Below are 19,332 nucleotides of genomic sequence, written 5' to 3' on the forward strand. Positions count from 1 at the left end.
TTAATTTACAAAATAAAGTAGATTTGATTCTTTGCACCATCATTAGTGCTTTGAAGTTGACTTTGAATCTTTTTGCTACAAGTGTAATAAAGAGCATCTATCTTTTGATCTTGAATTCAATATTTAAAATTCAATAAGTGGCTTCCTTATTACAAAGCATCAAACATACTTACAAGATGTGTGCAGTAAAAATATTCTACACATTTGAATTATTTGAAAAATATTCTACACATATTCTACACATTCATAGTTCTTTATGAAACTACACAAGGCTTTATACAGATTTGCCGTCGTTAAAATGTGTATTTCTGCTCACCTGACTTAATGACTAGTCTTCTTTAGTTTATATATTAAAGAAACCACCACCAAGAAGTTTTACAAATTTATTTGAAATAATATACAAGAATATAGTGTGCAAAAATCTTAGGGGCAACATCCTGTAGACATGTCATGAACAATTAATTTACAGTTGTGATTCTTAAAAAAGAAACACACTGCGTGTTTAGTAACATGAAAAGCCATGATTGTAAAAGTTTACAGCAAAAGCAGCTGTAATTCTAATGTATCTGGTCTGATTTTAGACAGTTGGAGGAAAAAAGTAAAGTGCAAGTGTTGCACCTACGTAAGTGCAAAGTTTGCCCCCACCATAAACATATATTATGGCAAAATAAAATATAATCATAGAATATGTGGCAGAGGAGACAAAACACAAAGTTAGAAGTACAATGGTGACAATTATCATTTGCAATATTTTCTTGAGATAATGCAATGCTATTAATTCATTTCATCCTGACCCAAGCCATTATTTCCATTGGAAATAATAGCTCACAATATTGTCAGCTGGTGCAAAAACATCACACCATGGATATAAATTTTACATGTGGCACCCCACTAGGCAACTCTCTTGCTACGGTACACTACACTGTCCACTTACCACAATCTGGTAGCTTGTTGGCATGGGGCAGACTGGGAGTTCACAGGTTGGTACTAATGCTTTTTGCCATTTCAGGAAATCCCAGCTCCCAGAATCATAATTATATGGCTTGTGCAATACATATTAATCAGCAATAGAAATCAATGTATAAACAGCTGTTACATATTTTAAAATTCCCCTTTTTGTACATTTAAAAAAAAACACATTTATACACACCTCCTCTTCTTTTTCCTAATTTACTTAGCACCACAGGATATCCATTTTCAAGCCTATATTACCTGATAGACATATATGAAGTTTGGAAGAAAAATAAGGCAATTTGGTTTAAAATGTTGATAGTTTTAGGTTACTGAATGCTCTATTGTAAAAAGCAAATCCTCACTCATGTTAAATCATTTTCTGACTTGATAATGCCAGCATTTTGTGGTCTCACAAATTCACAACAAATGGTAAGACCTTGATCTTCATAAATCTTTCCATCAAGTGTCAGCCGTTTTGTAAATATAGTTAACAGTAAAATTCTGATTTAATGTTGTTGTGAGCCCTGTAAAAACAGTAACAAAAGAGAAACCACGTTAGCAATTACAAATCAAAGAGAAATACAGATGCAGAAGTAGTATGAGATGTGAAAAGGATTTATTTACAGAATGTAGAGAAGTACTTGCATTTGCTGATCAAGATGCATGCAAAAAATAACATGCTGACACTTGGGTAGTTGCAAAATGAGCTAACAATTAACTCTGTCCCTAGACTAAGAAGTGAAGCCAAATAGTTATTTGGAGAGTTTCTTGAACCAGCTTGTTTTGCTCTCTGAACCTCCAGCAAGGTGTAACAATTGACACAAATCACTAGCTACTGCTGCTTTGTCATGGGGGTAGTTCATCCTAGGTATTTCTATGTCTATCACCATTGTATCTACACACGCAAAAAGCATTAAAAGGGAAAATCTAAATACGTAGGGGTGTGTTCAAGTTCTCCCCCTTGCTGAGGCCAACCCAAGACTGACTGAAAAGTTGCTCACAGTTCCATGCACACAATCCATTTACTTCAATTCAAATACGGAGGAGCAGCTGAGTTTAATTTGGTCCTCATGACCAGCACTATGTACACTGATCTCTCTTACCAGCCCAAGTCGAGAATGGCACAGGCAATCTCACATGGTGATTCCAAGACCGCATTATTGAGAAAAATACAGTTACTAAATAGGTTTCAGAGTAGCAGCCGTGTTAGTCTGTATTCGCAAAAAGAAAAGTACTTGTGGCACCTTAGAGACTAACCAATTTATCTGAGCATAAGCTTTCGTGAGCTACAGCTCACTGCATCGGATGCATGTAGCTCACAAAAGCTTATGCTCAAATAAATTGGTTAGTCTCTAAGGTGCCACAAGTCCTCCTTTTCTAGTTACTAAATAGAGGTCTTTAGTTAAACCATAATGGATTACTGCAAGCTTTAACAGAATTACATGAAGTTCTGTTGCCTTATTACACAATTTCTGATTTTAATTCTGCTGTTGTAGATGCGAGAATGATAAATCGCATAGAAAGATACAAGTAGTCAGCCTGGTGATGCCATCTGGGATTTGGTGGTGCTTTGTGCAGCCCAGGGACTGAAGGCTCTAGGTACAGTAGTAAGTGGAGAAGCAACCATGCTCTTGCAGCATTTCTGGCTAAGCCCTAAAGCAACACCTGCATGTGCTCCTGAGAAAGCTGTCCCATTCACACTCAAAGTCGAAGTCCTTGCAGACTCCATACTCTTTGGAAAAAACTTCTCACTTTTCAGACAGTGGAATTCATGTGGTTTTTTTTTAAAGGAGTAACATGAGAGTGGATGTCTTCCACCCAATACATAGTCAGTGTCATCAGCTTTGAAACAGGCCAATTGCCCTATGTCATCCAGTCAGAACAGGCTGTGACAGCAACTCTGCAACAGCAGGTTAAAGGCTATAGAGTAACAAAAGGAAAGTGCGGGCTAGTGCAACAAAGGAGAGCATGAGGTCTACTATACTATGTACTGCAGAAAAAGAAAAACATGGGATTGTGTGAACTTATTTGTAAACTATATAATGCAGTTGAGCACTGTTTGACAAAACATACTGAATTTGTTCGTTTCCGTTTCCAACAGTCAGGATTTAAACGTTTTTGTTCTTCAGCCAAAGCCTTGGCTTCTAGCGTGTACATCCGTCTTTCTTCATTTTTCATTTTCTTCCACCTGTCACCAAGTATCACACTTATGGCTCTGCAAAATAAATGTTTACAGAATGGTCAAGGCAGGAATTTCTTATAAATCCCACAACATTTCTTGTCTCTTGTAAAAGGCTGTCATCAGAAAGAAAGTGTTAGATGTGAAAGCACACAAGAACAACAATTTCCTCTTTGCAATGTGTGAGCATGTTTCTGACTGTCCTATGCCTCTTTGAATAGTCACAGGGAAGACCCCAGCTACTGTTAAAAAGAAGGGCATATTTTGACATTTAAAAGTAAGTTTGAACATCACGTACTGTGATGTAACAAAGTGGGAAAGTTAAGAGTCTGATTGGTCACCGTGCAGGCTATCACCCTTCATGTACAACCACACAATATTTACAAAATTGTTCTTTCACCTCATTTTAGCACAGTGATTTTGCTATGACTGCAACCAAACAAAAGATTTTGTTTAATGAAAACTCTCTAGAATGGGCTTCCCTGTGGTAAATGGGCTGACCTTCTGGGTAGATGTGTTCAGAGTTCCCCACTATTAGCCTTTGGGTTGGGGGAGGGGTAGCTCAGACAGTTGGGCTCTTGACCAAGTTCTAGGACAGCAGTAAGGGACCATTTGTTATGACTTGCTCCTTGATTATTTCCTAAAGCTTAATGTGAAGGAAAAAAAAAACAACTTCTCTACCTTACACTTAATAGGCCCTATGCCTACTGGACAATATCTCCCTTCATTGTGCCATATTGCGTAACTGTCTCCAAAATGATGGTGATTAGATGTTAATATAAAATACAATTCACAGCCCCACCATTTTAATAAATCCTCTAAATTACAGAGTATGTTTTATTAGTGATTCATGAAAACACTGGATAAGTGATATTCCCCGTCAAATTATCAATGATACACACAGTATCAGTAAAAAAGCTCACAGGAATCTATGCAGTTTACAGACTCCCTAATAGAATCAGGTAAAGCACAGTAACATCAAGCCCTTCTGGGTAGTTTCACATATGTCTGTTCAGAGGTAATTCATTCTGCTCCACACCAACAAGGAGACAAACTAATTCTGAAAAGTTCTACCACAGCCAGAATCCTATGGGTTACACAGCACGCAGGGAGCAATATGGAAGCTCACTTTAGTCTCTACTAATCACTAAGCCTGTACCGTGAGATGCTCTGAGGACTCCTGAGACCAAAGGCTCACACATTAGTCTGCCTCTGGTAAATCCACACAGGTAGGTCAATTTGTGTCTTTCAGCGACAGGGTTCATATTTCTGAGTTAAGCTAGCATGGCTAGTTCTACAGGTACATGCACTAGTTTAGTTAAGAGGCATTTATGAAACATTCTGTCTCAAGAAATGGTCCAATTGCACCGGATGCTTCCCCTCTCAGACAGTTACCATTTAGTACTGGTACATCATCAAGTGCTATGGAGCGAGGACAGTGACTCAGCTAAGTGAAGCATCTGTTAAAGGGTGTCACCTTAAGCTACTGGGCTTCCAACAATAGATACTGAAGATCTATATTTTCCCCAATGTATGGGAAGCATGCTACACACGCTCACTTTAATTAGGGCAAATTGAGCTCGCTGAACCAGTTATTATACACGCCTCAGCCAGACAGAGTTCAAGGAACTAAACCACAGTTTAAAAAAAAAAGTTATTTCCTGTTTCAAATACTGCCCTCTCCTGCTGCTGAAGCTGGAAAATTGTTTTACAAATAGTGACCTTGTCATTAAATACAGGTCTAGCTATTAGCCAGTGGGAAAGGGGGTTCAGACCTTCCATTTACACTGCGAAGGCATGAAAATGTGCATAGGTGAGCAGCCTGACACTAGTCATTTTATTACACTGGATGAAATTGCTGCTTACGCATATTTAACAACCCAGGCATGGACTACTGAATATTAATATTCAACATTAGATGATTACATTACTTGCTTACAGCTTTGATCTAAGTATACTTGGTCCACCCTTAGCATTGTGGGGGGGGGGAGGTGGGATAGCCTAGATGACCTCTGGGGGGTGGAGGGGGGCCTGCCACCTCTACATTTCTGATTCTAGTACTTTACCACATTTCTCTAAACCAAAGGTTACTGGTATAATGACTATCGTTTTGTCTCTGGCAGTTACAGGACAAGGAGTTATAAACTTGTTAAACCTTCCTAAATAGTTTTTCTAAATGTGTACGGGGCAGACCAAGACACTTGATACCTCCAAGACACGAAGCTGTGCATACAAGTATTGAAACTATATGGATTTGAGCTTCAGCAATTTGGTGTAAAAGTAAGAGCTTCATGTACAAGAAGAAATGGAGCATGGCTGTTCACCAACCAGTACCAATGAAATTGATGAAAAGTCTGGCTAGTTAAGTTCCACGACCTTTTAGGCCTCTTCTAAATTTCTTCTACTGACAGCACTAACTCAGGCAAAAACCTGTCCAGTTACACCCCTCACTAGACTGCCCTTCCCCACAACCTGTGTTCTTTCACTCATGGCTTTAGAGTGCCTCAGAAAGTATCAGCTGTCCTTTTGAAGTGCTAGTAAGGCATCTGATTATGTAACCAAACAGGTATGGTTACTTACGATGAATTAAGAGGAGGAAGAAATTATTACAGCTCAAAATTTGGGATCTAGCCCCTGTAAAGTCTGCACTAAACAAGCCATTAAATTTGCTTCTGCTACACATTTAAAGTTGTCTGAGCCTAGGTATCGGTTTCCATCAATTATACTAAAGATGTGGGGCTGTATTTCAGACGTGTTCCACTTTCAAAACTTACATGTCACTCAAAAATTACTTAAATATTTTTGCATACAGGATAAAGTCCACTTATGGATACATGGCAATGAACCCAGGACGGTTGTCAAGCTTACTGAGGTCTGAAACACAAAGCATCATCTTAAATCTGGTTTGGATCAGGAGCTTTCTGCTCAAGCCTTAGAATGAAATGGATGTTGACCTATATACATAGGTTTTCATAGTTCACTATTTTATTAGCCTGGGGCTAGAGGCACAAAGGGACTCAGGTGTCTAAGTGCCCCTTTGGGTGCCTACATTCCGAAGATCAGACACCATACATATTCACAAAACCCACGGCTCAGCTGCAGCCTAACCTTGTATGCACTAATCATATGTGGCACGTAAGTTTTTGCAGTAAAAGTTGGCTGTTTCTGCCTCTGAGCATGTGCACTGTTGCCTCACTTTAGGCAGCTAGACACCTACTTCCAGTTGATCCATGAACCAGTGGCTGATGCATGGTCCTTGGCCTAATGCAACTGTGGAGTGGGAGGCAGAGGAGCTCCCTCATAACTTTTAGCACAGCGGTTAGGGTACTGATCCGGGAAACCATATTTCAAATCCCCATCATCTGAGGGAGAGAAGGGATTTGAACAGGTATCTGCCACTTGTCAGATGAGTGACCTAACCCCTGGACTATGGGATATTTGGATGCTGGCCTCCCTCAATTTCTCCTGTTGAAGGTTTTCCATTGTTAGATTAACTAACTAAAGTGTCATTGTGCCAGAGAGCGCACACAAATGCGTAAGAATGACTCTCTAGCCTGTTGGTTAGAGCAACCACCCAAGATGTGGGAGACCCAGCTTTTAATCCTTCTGATCCCATGACTCTTTAATAACCCTGACCCCTGGTCTACAAGTTATGGGAGAGCTCCTCCCTGCTTCCCCTGTGACAGCCTTCAAAAAGAGCATAGGTGCCTAACTCCAATAAAGGCTTTGCAACTGAGACTTCCAAGCAGAGGGAGGCACTTCCCTCCAGCTTGAAGTCAGGCAGAAACACTTCTCTTTTATTGGCTATGTTGGGCAGGGAGCCAACTAGTGCACTGGCTTTTGTGAATCCTATTTAAGGCAGCTAGCTTCCTCCATTCATTCTATAGAAAGCCTCAGCACCTAACTCAAGCTTTGTGAATCTCACTGATTTTCTAAGTGCCTAAAAATTAGATGCTGAGACACTGAGTATCCCAGTGCCTAACCTTGAGGAATCTAACCTTTGATGGGCTGGATACACTGTGTTCCCCTTCCCCACCCCCAAAAACATAACCCAGGTGGGAATGCCAGTTCATGTATGCTCTTTAATATGTGTAAGCAAAACGAACAAAAACAAAAATGGTATAGCTGTTATTGCAATGGAAGGTCAGAACCTGAGTTTACAAATTAATTATTTGATTATGCTGTAATTAAACATACACCATCCACTGTAAAATTTTCTTAGCAATTTGGTAAGTTGTATACAATTGAATAAATATGATTGCCTCTGTATATCCAAATTTGTGAATACTGCACTAGTATGCCTAAAAGGCTGTTTTGCTGGTCACAAGTTTGTAGAATCGATAAACGTAAAGCTAGTGACTGATGCAACACTATGTTTTTTTGTTTTATTTTTTTAAGACAAAAGCATGTATGTGTTCCCATGCACGTCATTTCCTACTAAGGCCCTAACTGTTTCATTCCAGAATGTCAGTTACTTGTTAATCTTCAGTTATTTTTCTCAGCCTAAATCTACAAACGGAAATATTAAAACTTCCTTGGAATTCACCCAACTGCAGCTCCAGCTTGCTCCATTTGAAAATCAGTATTTGAAATGAAATTGTATTATATGTTTTTCTAATTGGCTGCTTTGATTTCTCAGTGATAGTTTTAGTGAATCTGAAGACACACACATTTGCAAAGATGCACCACTGAAGTGACTCCATACCCATTATAGAACTCTATGATACGGTGGAGCAGAGGGATTTAAGGGTTGGGTTATTCGTGCTGCAGGGTTTAATTTCTTAACTCTGGGTGAACGCCTTCCCACCATCATCTTGTACATAAGCTGACAGCCAATTATTCTTCTCAATTTACATTTCTGTAGTTCTGTTACTTTTAGTTTTTGTAGGTTTAGTACTGTAATTTATAAGAAATTATTCTATTCTCATATAGAGGCAAAAGATTTCTTTTCAGAACTTATATATAAAAACACTCAAACATTTTATAAATAATATACACAAACATACCTATGTATGTATATAGATATAAAAACATATTTGTATCTAATATGTACAAACATTTATATATAATAGATATCTTTGTCTAAACATTATATATAAACTGTTTGTATGTATACATATATAAAAATAAAATTTACACACACATCAACACATAGACCCATTTAACCCTTCTTGCCAGGGATAGCTACCTATTACTCACCACTGGTAACTAGGTAACTGGATTTTTCAAGCTTTGTTGTGCAAGCAAAAGAATGACATAGGAACAGTTAAAACATTATTGCTTGGAATACAACACCACTTAGAAACCCTAATCAAGGATCAGGGCCCCATTGTTCTAGGTGAAGTATAGACAGAGGCAAAAAGACAAACACTCCTTGCCCCAAAGAGCTTACAATCTTATGTCAAGACACAATCAGAGGTTGGGAGGCAAGATATAAAAATTTCCTTTCCCTGCTGTAACACAGGAAACACAGTATTTCTTTCCCTGAATGAATCTTACCAAAACGTACGAATGTGTGTGCACTGCACACACACAAACATTGCTCAAATGCTTCTGAGGGCAGGATAAGGTCTACATAAAGCTACAATAAGAGTAAGTAGATATTAAACCAGTTTCTCCCCTGACACTGGTTGTCAAGTTCACTGAGGTCTGAAGCCTCTGCTTAAGTTTGGCCTTCTGTGAGCAGTGTTGTTTCTTAGAACAATACATACACATTTTATTTCACTTGCAAAACTTAATTTGTTATAAGTTTAAAAATGGGACTTGCAAACTTTGCTAGATCAATTATATGGTCAAAACTAAGAAGTTGAGTACCGTTACCTGTTATCTTTCCCTGGATACATCTGAGTATATTCGACTCTGTACTTTTTGGCAAAAAGCATGAAGGCATTCATTGGTCTTTTGCATTTGTTAGGAGAAGTGGCACTCATAGTACTTGCAGTCCCTGAGCTGTGGCTTTTGCCAGCTTTACTACACAAAGAACTGGAGGAAAGCTGTGATGATCCATCAGGCACACAGTTTTTACTGCATTCTGATCTCTCAAAGTCTTGACTGCCCGATCCTCCACAAGATAAAGAAGCGCGACGCTGACGAGCCATGCTGCTTAATACATAAACCGCAGAAGAATCCATTGGTGTAAAATCATAACTAGAATGAAAAGATACATCACTTGATTAGAAAGTAAATCAATTAGAATGAAATTTACATGTCCTACTTTTTAAATCTATGTTGATTCCTGAACAATCCCTAATTAATTGTTCTACTGTTCATTTTTAGAGTTCTTGTGCTTCACCCAAAACATACATACATACATCCAGCTATAACGTACTTAGTCTGGACTTGGTACAGAGATTAGTCAACAACTTTGGTAGACGCACCACAATGTGGTGGTGGGATGCAACTGTCCAAGATCTGCTGTTGTTTACTACTGACTCTCCCCTTGTATGCCGGTTGTAGTTCTGGTCTCATTTCACCTCCTTTTGGAATAACATTCTTTCATTTCTGCTTTGGACCTTAGTCCACCTTCTGCTTTTGTCTCTGTTACAGCTCAAGGCAGGTGTTTGAACTCAAGGCTTGGTGTGTGATGGTTGCTGGTAGTGATAATTCATTTGAGGACCCTGACTAAATAGCACTTGGGAAAGTACAACCACTTCTTCACCCATAAAGTGATTCAGAACGCCAGAGAGGAAAAGTGGAGTCCAGAGGGCATCTGAGCCCCACCAGTGAGAGCCAATCCTGCAGAAACCAACAGGCCACCAAAGCTCACCAGACAGTAATTAGGGCCACGTCTGCTCTGGCAGTGTATGTGGGGACCGGCATCTTCCACCCTGACTTTAGTGGCTCCTTCTGCCAGAGGCTGTCAGGAGACTCAGGCAAAGATCACTGCATCAGGTCACCTTTTCAAGGTTTCATTTACAACTATGGCATCTAGAAACAATTGTTTTTAAATGACAACTTAGATTCCTACATCATATACATGCCTTAATCAAATCCCAATGAGAAAGAACTAAGCTGAGGAGGCCAGTGGAACCCAGCAGAGATAAACATATTTTGAACATCTATTCTACACAATTTACTGTGAGTGGCATCTGATTCTGGTGTCTCAAGTTGGAAGCGGTCAGAATTTGGTTTGTGGACAAAATCTGGGAGAGTACTTTTTTCCTTCACTTTGAGCCCTAACTAAGCCCATCAGTAGCTGTGTGACGCTTTAGTATAGTATTTAAGATATATACATACATTTGTTTAATATATATTATGGAAGAGTCAGTAGTGACTTCATAGTTAAGGTTGTGTTGAAAATTGCACTTAAAGAAGGACTAAAGTCTATGTAAACATGTTACACATTTACATTTTTATTATACACAATATGCTTCAGTATATTTAATATTATGAAAAACAGCATCTCCATAAACCTTCCAGAAAAAGCCTGTAGTGCGTTTATTATTTTTTATATTAACAGCAAATATAAAACCACACTACTCACAGAGACTACCATGATAAACAATGTCTTCACAAACAACCGCTTTAGGCACACTTTTGTATTTAAATAGCAATTTTCATTGAAAAATTAACACAGATACAATACATGATTTAATTCAATTGATACAGTACATGCTTTAATTCAGAGATGATAATCTTCCACCCTCCAGTGGCAGAAGTGTGAGAATTCCACCATTAGAGAGGAGGTGGGTGAGGTAATATCTTTTATTGGACCAACTTTTGTGAGTGAGTGGAGCTTACACAGAGCTCTTCTTCAGGTCTCGGAAAGTTACTCAGAGTGTCACTGCTAAGTACAAGGTGGAGAAGATTGTTTAGCATAAGTAGTTAACACATTTCAAGGGACCATTCAAGGTGAGTGGCCTGTTAACACCCCTCAGTCACAGGGAGGAAAGGAAGAGTGGGAGGGAAGCAGCTGGGGAAGGTTGTTAGTGAGTTACAGGTTGTTGTAATAAGCCATAAATCCAGTGTCCTGGTTCAGTCCATGATTTTTAAATGTCTAGCGAAGTTATGGATTTAAGCTCCCAGGCTTGTCTTTTGAAAGTGTTGTGCGTGTTTCTTTTGAGGATGAGGAATGAGAGGCCATATATAAAGTGATCACTGTGAAAAAAGTGTTCACCCAGAGGCGATATGGTCAGGGACGACAGGTTTGTAGAAATTTTGGTGGTGCCCAGAACCCGCACCCCCAAACTCAGTCCCTCACCTGCCTATGGCTCTGGGAGTTTGGGTGGGGAGAGGAGGTCTAGGGTGCAGGCCCTGGGCTGAGGCAACAGATTGGGGTGCAGGAAGGGTGCAGGTTCTGGGAGGGAGTTTGCGTGCAGAAGGGGTGAGAGGTTGGGCTTTGGGAGGGAGTTTGGAGTGCAGGCTCTGGGCTGGGGCAGGAGGGAGTGAGGGGTGCAGGCTCTAAGAGGGAGTTTGGGGACAGGAGGGGATGCGGAGGGCTGGGGTGCAGGCTCTGGGAGGGAGTTTGGGGGAAGTGGGTAGGCTCTGGGCTTGGGTGGGGGTGCAGGCTCTGGGAAGGAGTTTGGAGGTGGGGGGGTGTGGGAAAGGGGTTGGGGTGCAGGCTCTGGGAGGGAGTGGGGTGGTGGTGGTGCGGTGCTGGGGCTCCTAGACAGGGTGGGCTGGGGGCCTCCGCACGCTGCTACCATCAGGCTCTGCCCCCGCAGCTTCCCGTTGACCACAGGGGCACTTGGAGCAGGAGCAGCGCGCGTAGACACAGACCCACCCTGCCCATGGAGCAAGCGGGGGGGAGCACCCAGGGGCAGAAGGCGGGACCGAGGGAGACACCCGGCTTCAAACATTGCTGGAGGTGGGCCAGGAATATTCCTGGTGTCCAGACACTACGGGCCCATAGAACTCGCTGCCTATGGATGTGCTGTTTTTGTCTTTTATCCTTTTCCTATGTGAGTTAATTCAAGAGAGTGTAGTGACTGTTTGCTTTCACCCACATAGTTACTATTGGGGCATTTAGGGTGTTAACTACTTACGCGAAACCATCTGTTCCACCTTGTATTTAGCAGTGACGCTCCGAGTGCCTTTCCCAGGCCTGAAGAAGAGCTCCATGTAAGCGCGACTCTCTCACTAATAGAAGTTGGTCCAATAAAAGATATCACCTCAACCACCTTTCTCTCTAATATCCTGGGACCAACATGGCTACAACAACACTGCATAATTCCACCATGTTTCAGGACACCCTTAACTGCTTACACTATATTCAAGTGCTAACGCCTGTAGTTGGTCATAGCTGGGGAAAACATAAATGGCTAAAATACAGTGTTCCTATGCTCTTAAAAAAGGAAAAAAGGTACCATTCAATTATCACTCTAAAATACCAACTTGTACCACAAAACTGACTTAAAAATGTGCATAATCCATAAACCCCAGTCGTTTTATTTTTAAAACCGAATTGGACATTTCCATCACCTGCTTGTACTTCCTGTCTGAGATACAGGCTGGAAGTGCTGTTCTGAACAGAAGATCAAAGTAGCATCAGATACCCTGTGACTTGCTTGTCTACAGAGGGGATTTCTTCTTTCCCTTTAGTGCTCTGGGATGGAGCATAGTCATTGTCCAAAATCTGCTTGGAAGAGTAAAGAACTGCAAAAGGGGGAAGAGGGTATGGTAAGCTGCTGACAGCCTAGCTTGCCAGCTCAAAGAGGGACAGAGAAATGTGAAAAGAAGCTCTCTGTCTCCCAATGATCCTGCTCCTTCCCTATTTCCAGCTGGGGCCTGGAGTGTGGGGTTTTGTTTTGTTTTTTTTTTTTAAACTTTCTCTGTACTGTTGCCAGCAGCTGTTGCCTCATGATCTCTTCACTGCTTTACTCCTTCTGCCCAAAGAACTAGACAGGGCCTGATAAGTGTCCAGACAGGGGACAGGCAGTTTTTTATTTTTCCTTCATCCCCAAGAATGCTGATGCCCTTTCAGTAGCAGTTTTAGTCCAAAAAAATGGAACAGAAAACTTTAATATTTCCAATAGAAACTGAAAGTTCAAAGTGATCACTGGACCATAATCTGCCGCTGGAAGGGAAGCTGCTGGGGTAATGGGGATAAAGATGGGGTCCAAATCAGCTAGGGAATTTAGGAAGAAAGTAGTATGGGAAAAATCAGTTTGATCAAAACTATTTTCTCTCTTCCTTCTCTCTGAACTGTATCAAAAAGGAATGACAAACTGCAAAATCCTCAAAAATCTGATTAGACAACATTTAAAATGGAGGAACCATATTCCAGGAGCAATGAAGCCATGTCATAGTGGTTGGTTCTTTGGTTACTGGGGAACTGCTCGGATGGCTAAAGACAGTGGACTGTATATGACACATATGTCAACAGCCAACGAATGCACCCTGTAATGGCAAATATTAGGTTATACAGCCCATCCTACTCCCCCACCCAATGTGGGACTGTTCCATACAGTATATTTTCTAGTGCTTTATCTGGTCCAGTTTGAAATGTCCTAAGTAATGGGACCGTCACCACTTTTTTTTGTGAGACTATGCCACAGACTAACAGATTTGACCATCAGAAAGGTTTTCTGACATTTTGCCTGAAGTCTTACTCTCCTATTTATACCCTCTTGTACCATCATAAATAATTCCTCTCCCTCCTGGGAGAACATAATTCACATACTGGTAGATTTGCATGCCCACAAGGTTAATGCAACTTTTCTTCTGCATAAAAATGTCACAGAAAAGCAATGAAGCCATTTTATCCAGAAGTTACCTTTTAAACGTATCAAAAACACCTGAATCATCAAAGTTAATGGCATCGGGGTGTCCTGGAGGTAGACACAGATCTCCAATATGCATTTCACAGCATGGAATGCCATGCTGAACCACAGTCAAGCTTGGATAGAAAGACGACCAACCTGCAGGATTAAGAATTAAAATTAGACGAACAGCCTAGTGAGCTCTAGCTCTGATGTCTTAGCAGAGATCAATCACTGCCAATCCCACCTGGCAGAGAGCACAAAAGAAAAACTGGGTTTCCCAAAACTGAATTTGAAATATTAGTTCAGATAAAGTTTTGATTTACTTTCTTCCCAAGAGCAGAATCAGAAACTTCTGCTTGTGTAATTACTGATGTAATATAGTTATTTTTACCTCATTTACAAGCTTTTTATCCTAGCAAAAAAAGAAACAGAAAACCAAACCAAGTAACCATTTTACCAACTTTAAGTGTCACATTTAGATATAGGAAGCGTCAGTAGCCTCCTTTATTTGCTCTCTCTCTCTTTTTGTCTTTTCTGTGCTATCATATTTGCTAAACCTTTCAAGAAAGGACAACGCATACAACATTTCTACAAACTTTATTGTTTAAATTCCAATGTTTCTTTCAAGCAGATTTAGATAATGTGACTGGGGAATATGGCTGCTTTCAACTACTGTGGGAGATAGTTATGAGATATACAGATACTTTCGTAGAAGAGTTTATTACATAACTCCTGAGAGTTTTTCTGTACACATACAATATTTTCCTACCTTTATTTTTAACATAAAATGGGTGATCCAATCTGCACTCTACGGTGAGTAAGCCATCTTCCACTGTACCAGGATCAAATGTCAACTTCAATACTGACTCACCAAATGAAATACTTTCTTCGTGAGATATCAACTTCAAACCATCAGAACCATAGTCCTAGAAACACACACATGCTTCAGATTTTTCAGAAAAATCTAATACTGTGGATACTGCAAACGTATCTTTTTCTGGCACACTGAAAAATAACAGCATTCAAAGGGTTAAAAGAACCCCACAAGCTAATAAGAGACCATGCAACACTCAGAACACATCTAGAGGTACTCTGTTCAGTTGTTTTACGTTCAGGTTCTCAGACACTATAGTGATGAGCACTGGTCAGATTCAATATGCACCCTTTACAAGAAATGGTTACCTACTGCAACTGTGCTACTTCGAGATGTGATGCAGACATGTATTCTACTTATGTGTGTGCAAGCACAGTGCACCAGAGCCAGGGAATTTTGCCTAGTAGTACCCGCTGGGGGTGGGGGGTACTTACACCTCGTGCTCATAGCTCCTCCCCTGGCTGTATGACATGGTACTACTACCTTGACCACCTTCAGTTCCTTCACACTGAACACCACGACCAGACTCCATTGCAGAGGGGACAAAAGGTGGCTTGTGGAATACACATCTGCATCACATCTGGGAGAACCACAGGTACACTAAGTAACATTTTCTTCTTTTTTGAGTAGATGCAGATGTGTATTCCACTTGGGTGATTCAAAAGAGTACCCATCCCAGGAGGTGGGGCTCGGAGTCTATTTAAACAAGAATTGCAGGACTGCCCTACCAAAACTTGCATCTACTCTGGAAGATGTGATAATGGCATCACAGTTCATAAATGTGCAAATGGATGACCATGGAGGAGTCCTGCAAATGTCCAATATTGAGATGTCACCAAGGAACGCTACCGATATTGCTTGCGCTCTCGCAGAATGAGCTCTCAGTCACCGAGGATACACAGCCGAAGATATTTCATATGCAGTCTTGATACAGGATGTTACCCATTTAGAGATAATCTGTGAAGGGACCATTTGACCCTTCATATGATCTGGAACAGCTACCAAACACTGCACTTCCTCCTCACTAAGCCAGAAATCAGCCACACCATGAGATGCAGGGAGCTGAGTAGGGGACGTAAGGTGCGAACAGGTTGAGATGGAGAAGAAAGGGTATGGGAGGTTGAATTGACATCATGAGCAAGTCAGAGAACCAACACTGCCTTGGACATGCTGGGGTAATGAGAATTAGCTTGGCCTAGTCCTCTTTCATCTTGACGACGACCTGTGGGATGACTGGGATTGGGGGAAAAGTGTACAGGAGCCGACTATCAGCTGAGATGGAAAGCGTCGGACAGAGGAGCCTGGACTGAGGCCTCCTGAAGAGCAGAACAGGTGACATTTCCTGTTGTCCCTCATAGCAAACAGCTCGATTGTCAGAATGCCCCACACTGCAAAGATGACGTGGAGGATACTTGTCTTCAGGCACTACTTATGACTCAAGTAAAAATTCCTGCTGAGATGGTCTGCAAGATGATTCTGAAAACTGGGCAAGTGGTTGGCTATCGGAGCAATACTCTCCTCAATGCAGAGCTGCCACAATCTGACTTCCTCTTGGCAGAGCATCCTGGAGTTTGCACCTCCTTGTCTGTTCACATAATACATCGTGGTATTGTCAGTAAGTATGTGACCCATGAGCCCCGATACAGTCCAGAAAAGTGTGACATGCATTGTAGATGGGCTGAAGCTCCAGCATGCCGATATAGGGTGAGGACTCCTGCTCCAACCATAGACCTTAAACTTTCAGGACCCCAGATGTACTCCCCAACCTATCAGGGAGGCATTGGTGACAACAGACCTGGCTGGTAAGGGCCAGACAAAGGGAATGCCCCGACAAACGTTCTCCAGAAGTGTCCACCACTGCAAGGAGTCCAGAAGTGAAGAGTCAGATAGTCAACTGTCCTGAGCCACATCTGAAGGGGGTGAAGATGCAACTTTGCAACCTGGGCCACCTGCATCTAAGAGGATACGTGGCCCAAAAGCTTCACACACAACCAAACTCTCCTGGAAGGCTGAAAATGCAGACTAAGGTGATGAATTGCCTGAATGCAGTCATAAAGCAAAAATACTCTCAAGGTGTTTAGGATGAGACCCAGTTGGTAGAGTGAGTGCAGTGTAGTGCTGACATGAGAAAGATCTTCCTCTCTGCCCCTCACTAACCAGTCATACAGATATGGGAAGATGTGGATTCCTTTCCTCCGGAGGGACACAGTCGCCATGACCAGGCATTTAGTAAAAACCTGAGGAGCAAAAGAGAGGCCAACGGGAAATGGTGCTTAGCTGAAACGAATCAAAAGAATTTTCTGCGGCTTGGCAAAATCATAATCGTGAAGGTCCGGAGCAGCAAACCAGTCGTTCTGAGACAGCACAGGGAGGATAATCGATTAAGTTCCAAACAGTCACACTATGTATCGGACATATTTTTTGAAGCTCCAAAGATCGAGACAGGGTCTTACCTCTCCCTTGGATTTGGGTACCAGAAAGTACTGGGAATAGAAAACCCTGGTTCTGGAGGAAGCTCCTCCATGGTTCCCAAAGCCAGAAGAGAGTGAATCTGCTTGAGGAGCAGTATCTCATGAGAGGGGTCCCTGAAGGGGGACCAGGGGATATGGGGGGGGGATGGAAAGGCACTGGATGGCATAGCCTGATTTGATGGTGCTTAAGACCCACTTGTCAATGATGACCGAGCCCCAGGCATTTTGAAAGCAAGCTAGCTTGTCCCCAAATGGAGGAGACGGGGAGAAGGGAGCAACAACTGGAACACTGCTCCTGACTAAAGAGTGAAAGTTGGCACTTGGGGGGACAGAACGGGGGGGACAGGGTAAGGCATGTCAACTGGCCAAACCCCAGACCTGAATGCCTCCTTCTCTGGGACCTATGCTCCTTTCTAGGGAAGCAAAAGGCTGCCCAAATGTGTACTACAGATGATACTTTTGCTGCTGCTGCCACCCATCATAGTGGTGCCTCTGCACCGCCGGGATATACACCCCCAAGGATGGTAGAGTAGTCCTAGAGTCTTTGAATAAGTGCAGAATATTGACTGTCAAAGGGCAAATCCTCTATGGTCTGTTGCACATTGGGAGCAATGCCCAAATTCTGCAGCCAGGATGTCCTTCTCATGGTCACTGCTGAGGCTATCACACTGGTCGAAGTATCCGCAACGTCAAGCACAGACTCCAATGAAGTCTTAGCCACCAGGAAGCCTTCGGTAATAAAAACCCAAAATTCTTCCCTTGAGGGTTTAGGCAGTTGGTCTGCAAACTTAAGACACAGACACCCAGTTCAAAAGTCCTACTTGGACAGCAATATGCATTTGCAAGGAAAAGGAGGTTAAGTCTTCCTACCCATCAGGTCCATCCATTTAAATGTCCTCATCCTTGGGAGTGGACTTAAATCCGCATTCCTGGACTCTATTCACTATGGTTACAACTAGGAAATTTGGGACCCTATGCGAGAACAAAACCTGAAATCCCTGCACTGGAACGAAGTAGCGTTTCTCCATATGCTTCATAGAAGGTACTGAAGCCAGCATGCTCCAGAGCATAAGTTCTCAAACTGGGTGGTGCACCACCCTGGGGAACACAGAATGTATTCTAGGGGGGCATGAGAAGCTTGGGGGGGGGGAGGAGGAATCTTACTGCGCACATTTTACCCACAGCAATGAAAAACAAATGAAGCTTATTCCTCCAGACATATCAGGGTTTCAGACGGCACTGTGCATTTTGACGGATTTCTGTTAAGCTTGCATAGCATTATACGAAGTTATTGCTATCTGCACATTAACTGATTTGCTACAACGCAGTGTACACATTTAATTGTAAGCATGCGGTTTTGCTTTTGCTCTTATTACAATGGATCACTGGCTCATTCATGCAACAGAAAGAAAAAAAACTCAAGTGAAAAACAAAGCCCAAACTGGTTCAAGTGAAGCACCGCCACCACCTATATTGATATACGTACTTGTGGGGGTGAGAGGGGCGTAAACTACTACGGACACAAAAAAGTGGAGCACAATCAAGTAAGTATGACAACCACTGCTCCACAGAACCCCAGCAGGCTCTAGGAGTACATCATAACAGGAAGGGCAACTCTCCAAGGAGCAGATAGCAGCAGAACATTCAACAACTTATGGGTATTCTCCTGCAGCGACTCTTGCTTCAATATGCGGGGAAGCAGCCAAATGCCGCAAAGGTCCTGGTATGCCTTGAAATCCTCTGGTACCAAAGGAGAGGAAGAGCCTGGAACCGTGGAATTAACCAGGAATGAAGATGAAACGACTAACTGCCAGAGCTGGATCCTGATCCAGAACAGTCAGACCTGAATGGGACGACTCTAGAGGCTCTGGAAGGGGAAGGTTCACTGGTGCCTGGGCCTGTGGAAGATCAACAGCGATCTCGCCTTACAGTTAGATGAGGAGGTGGACCTCCGCAACCAAGGAGCATCCCACAGATTCTAGGGACGCCACTGGTATGAACAGGAGGCCAGTAGGTGAACAGGCCACTAGTATGACCACTGGTGGCCAGTAGGTGCCAGGCCAGGGGCCCCATCCTGACCACAGGATGCATACCAATCCTGGTAACCACAGCACTCCATCCCCAATACTGGTAAGGTAATGAAAAGAAGGA

General features: G+C 42.2%; 1 protein-coding gene across 10 annotated transcripts in view; it reads right to left on the reverse strand.

Annotated features, from left to right (window-relative positions):
* Window positions 1-370: 370 nt before the first annotated feature.
* HBP1 (HMG-box transcription factor 1) overlaps window positions 371-19,332 on the reverse strand; it is a 34,161-nt gene continuing 15,199 nt past the window's right edge. For all 10 annotated transcript variants that reach the window (XM_073328465.1, XM_073328468.1, XM_073328463.1 and 7 more), the window contains 5 exons: window positions 14,606-14,762; window positions 13,848-13,992; window positions 8,954-9,280; window positions 3,028-3,169; window positions 371-1,478 (listed from right to left, as the gene is read on the reverse strand). In XM_073328465.1, the coding sequence (XP_073184566.1) occupies window positions 1,461-1,478; window positions 3,028-3,169; window positions 8,954-9,280; window positions 13,848-13,992; window positions 14,606-14,762 (789 nt within the window). In that variant the 3' untranslated portion in view covers window positions 371-1,460. The remainder of the gene's footprint in view (window positions 1,479-3,027; window positions 3,170-8,953; window positions 9,281-13,847; window positions 13,993-14,605; window positions 14,763-19,332) is intronic.

The sequence above is a fragment of the Lepidochelys kempii genome, chromosome 1, assembly GCF_965140265.1.
Source record: "Lepidochelys kempii isolate rLepKem1 chromosome 1, rLepKem1.hap2, whole genome shotgun sequence".
Taxonomy (NCBI): Eukaryota; Metazoa; Chordata; order Testudines; family Cheloniidae; genus Lepidochelys; species Lepidochelys kempii.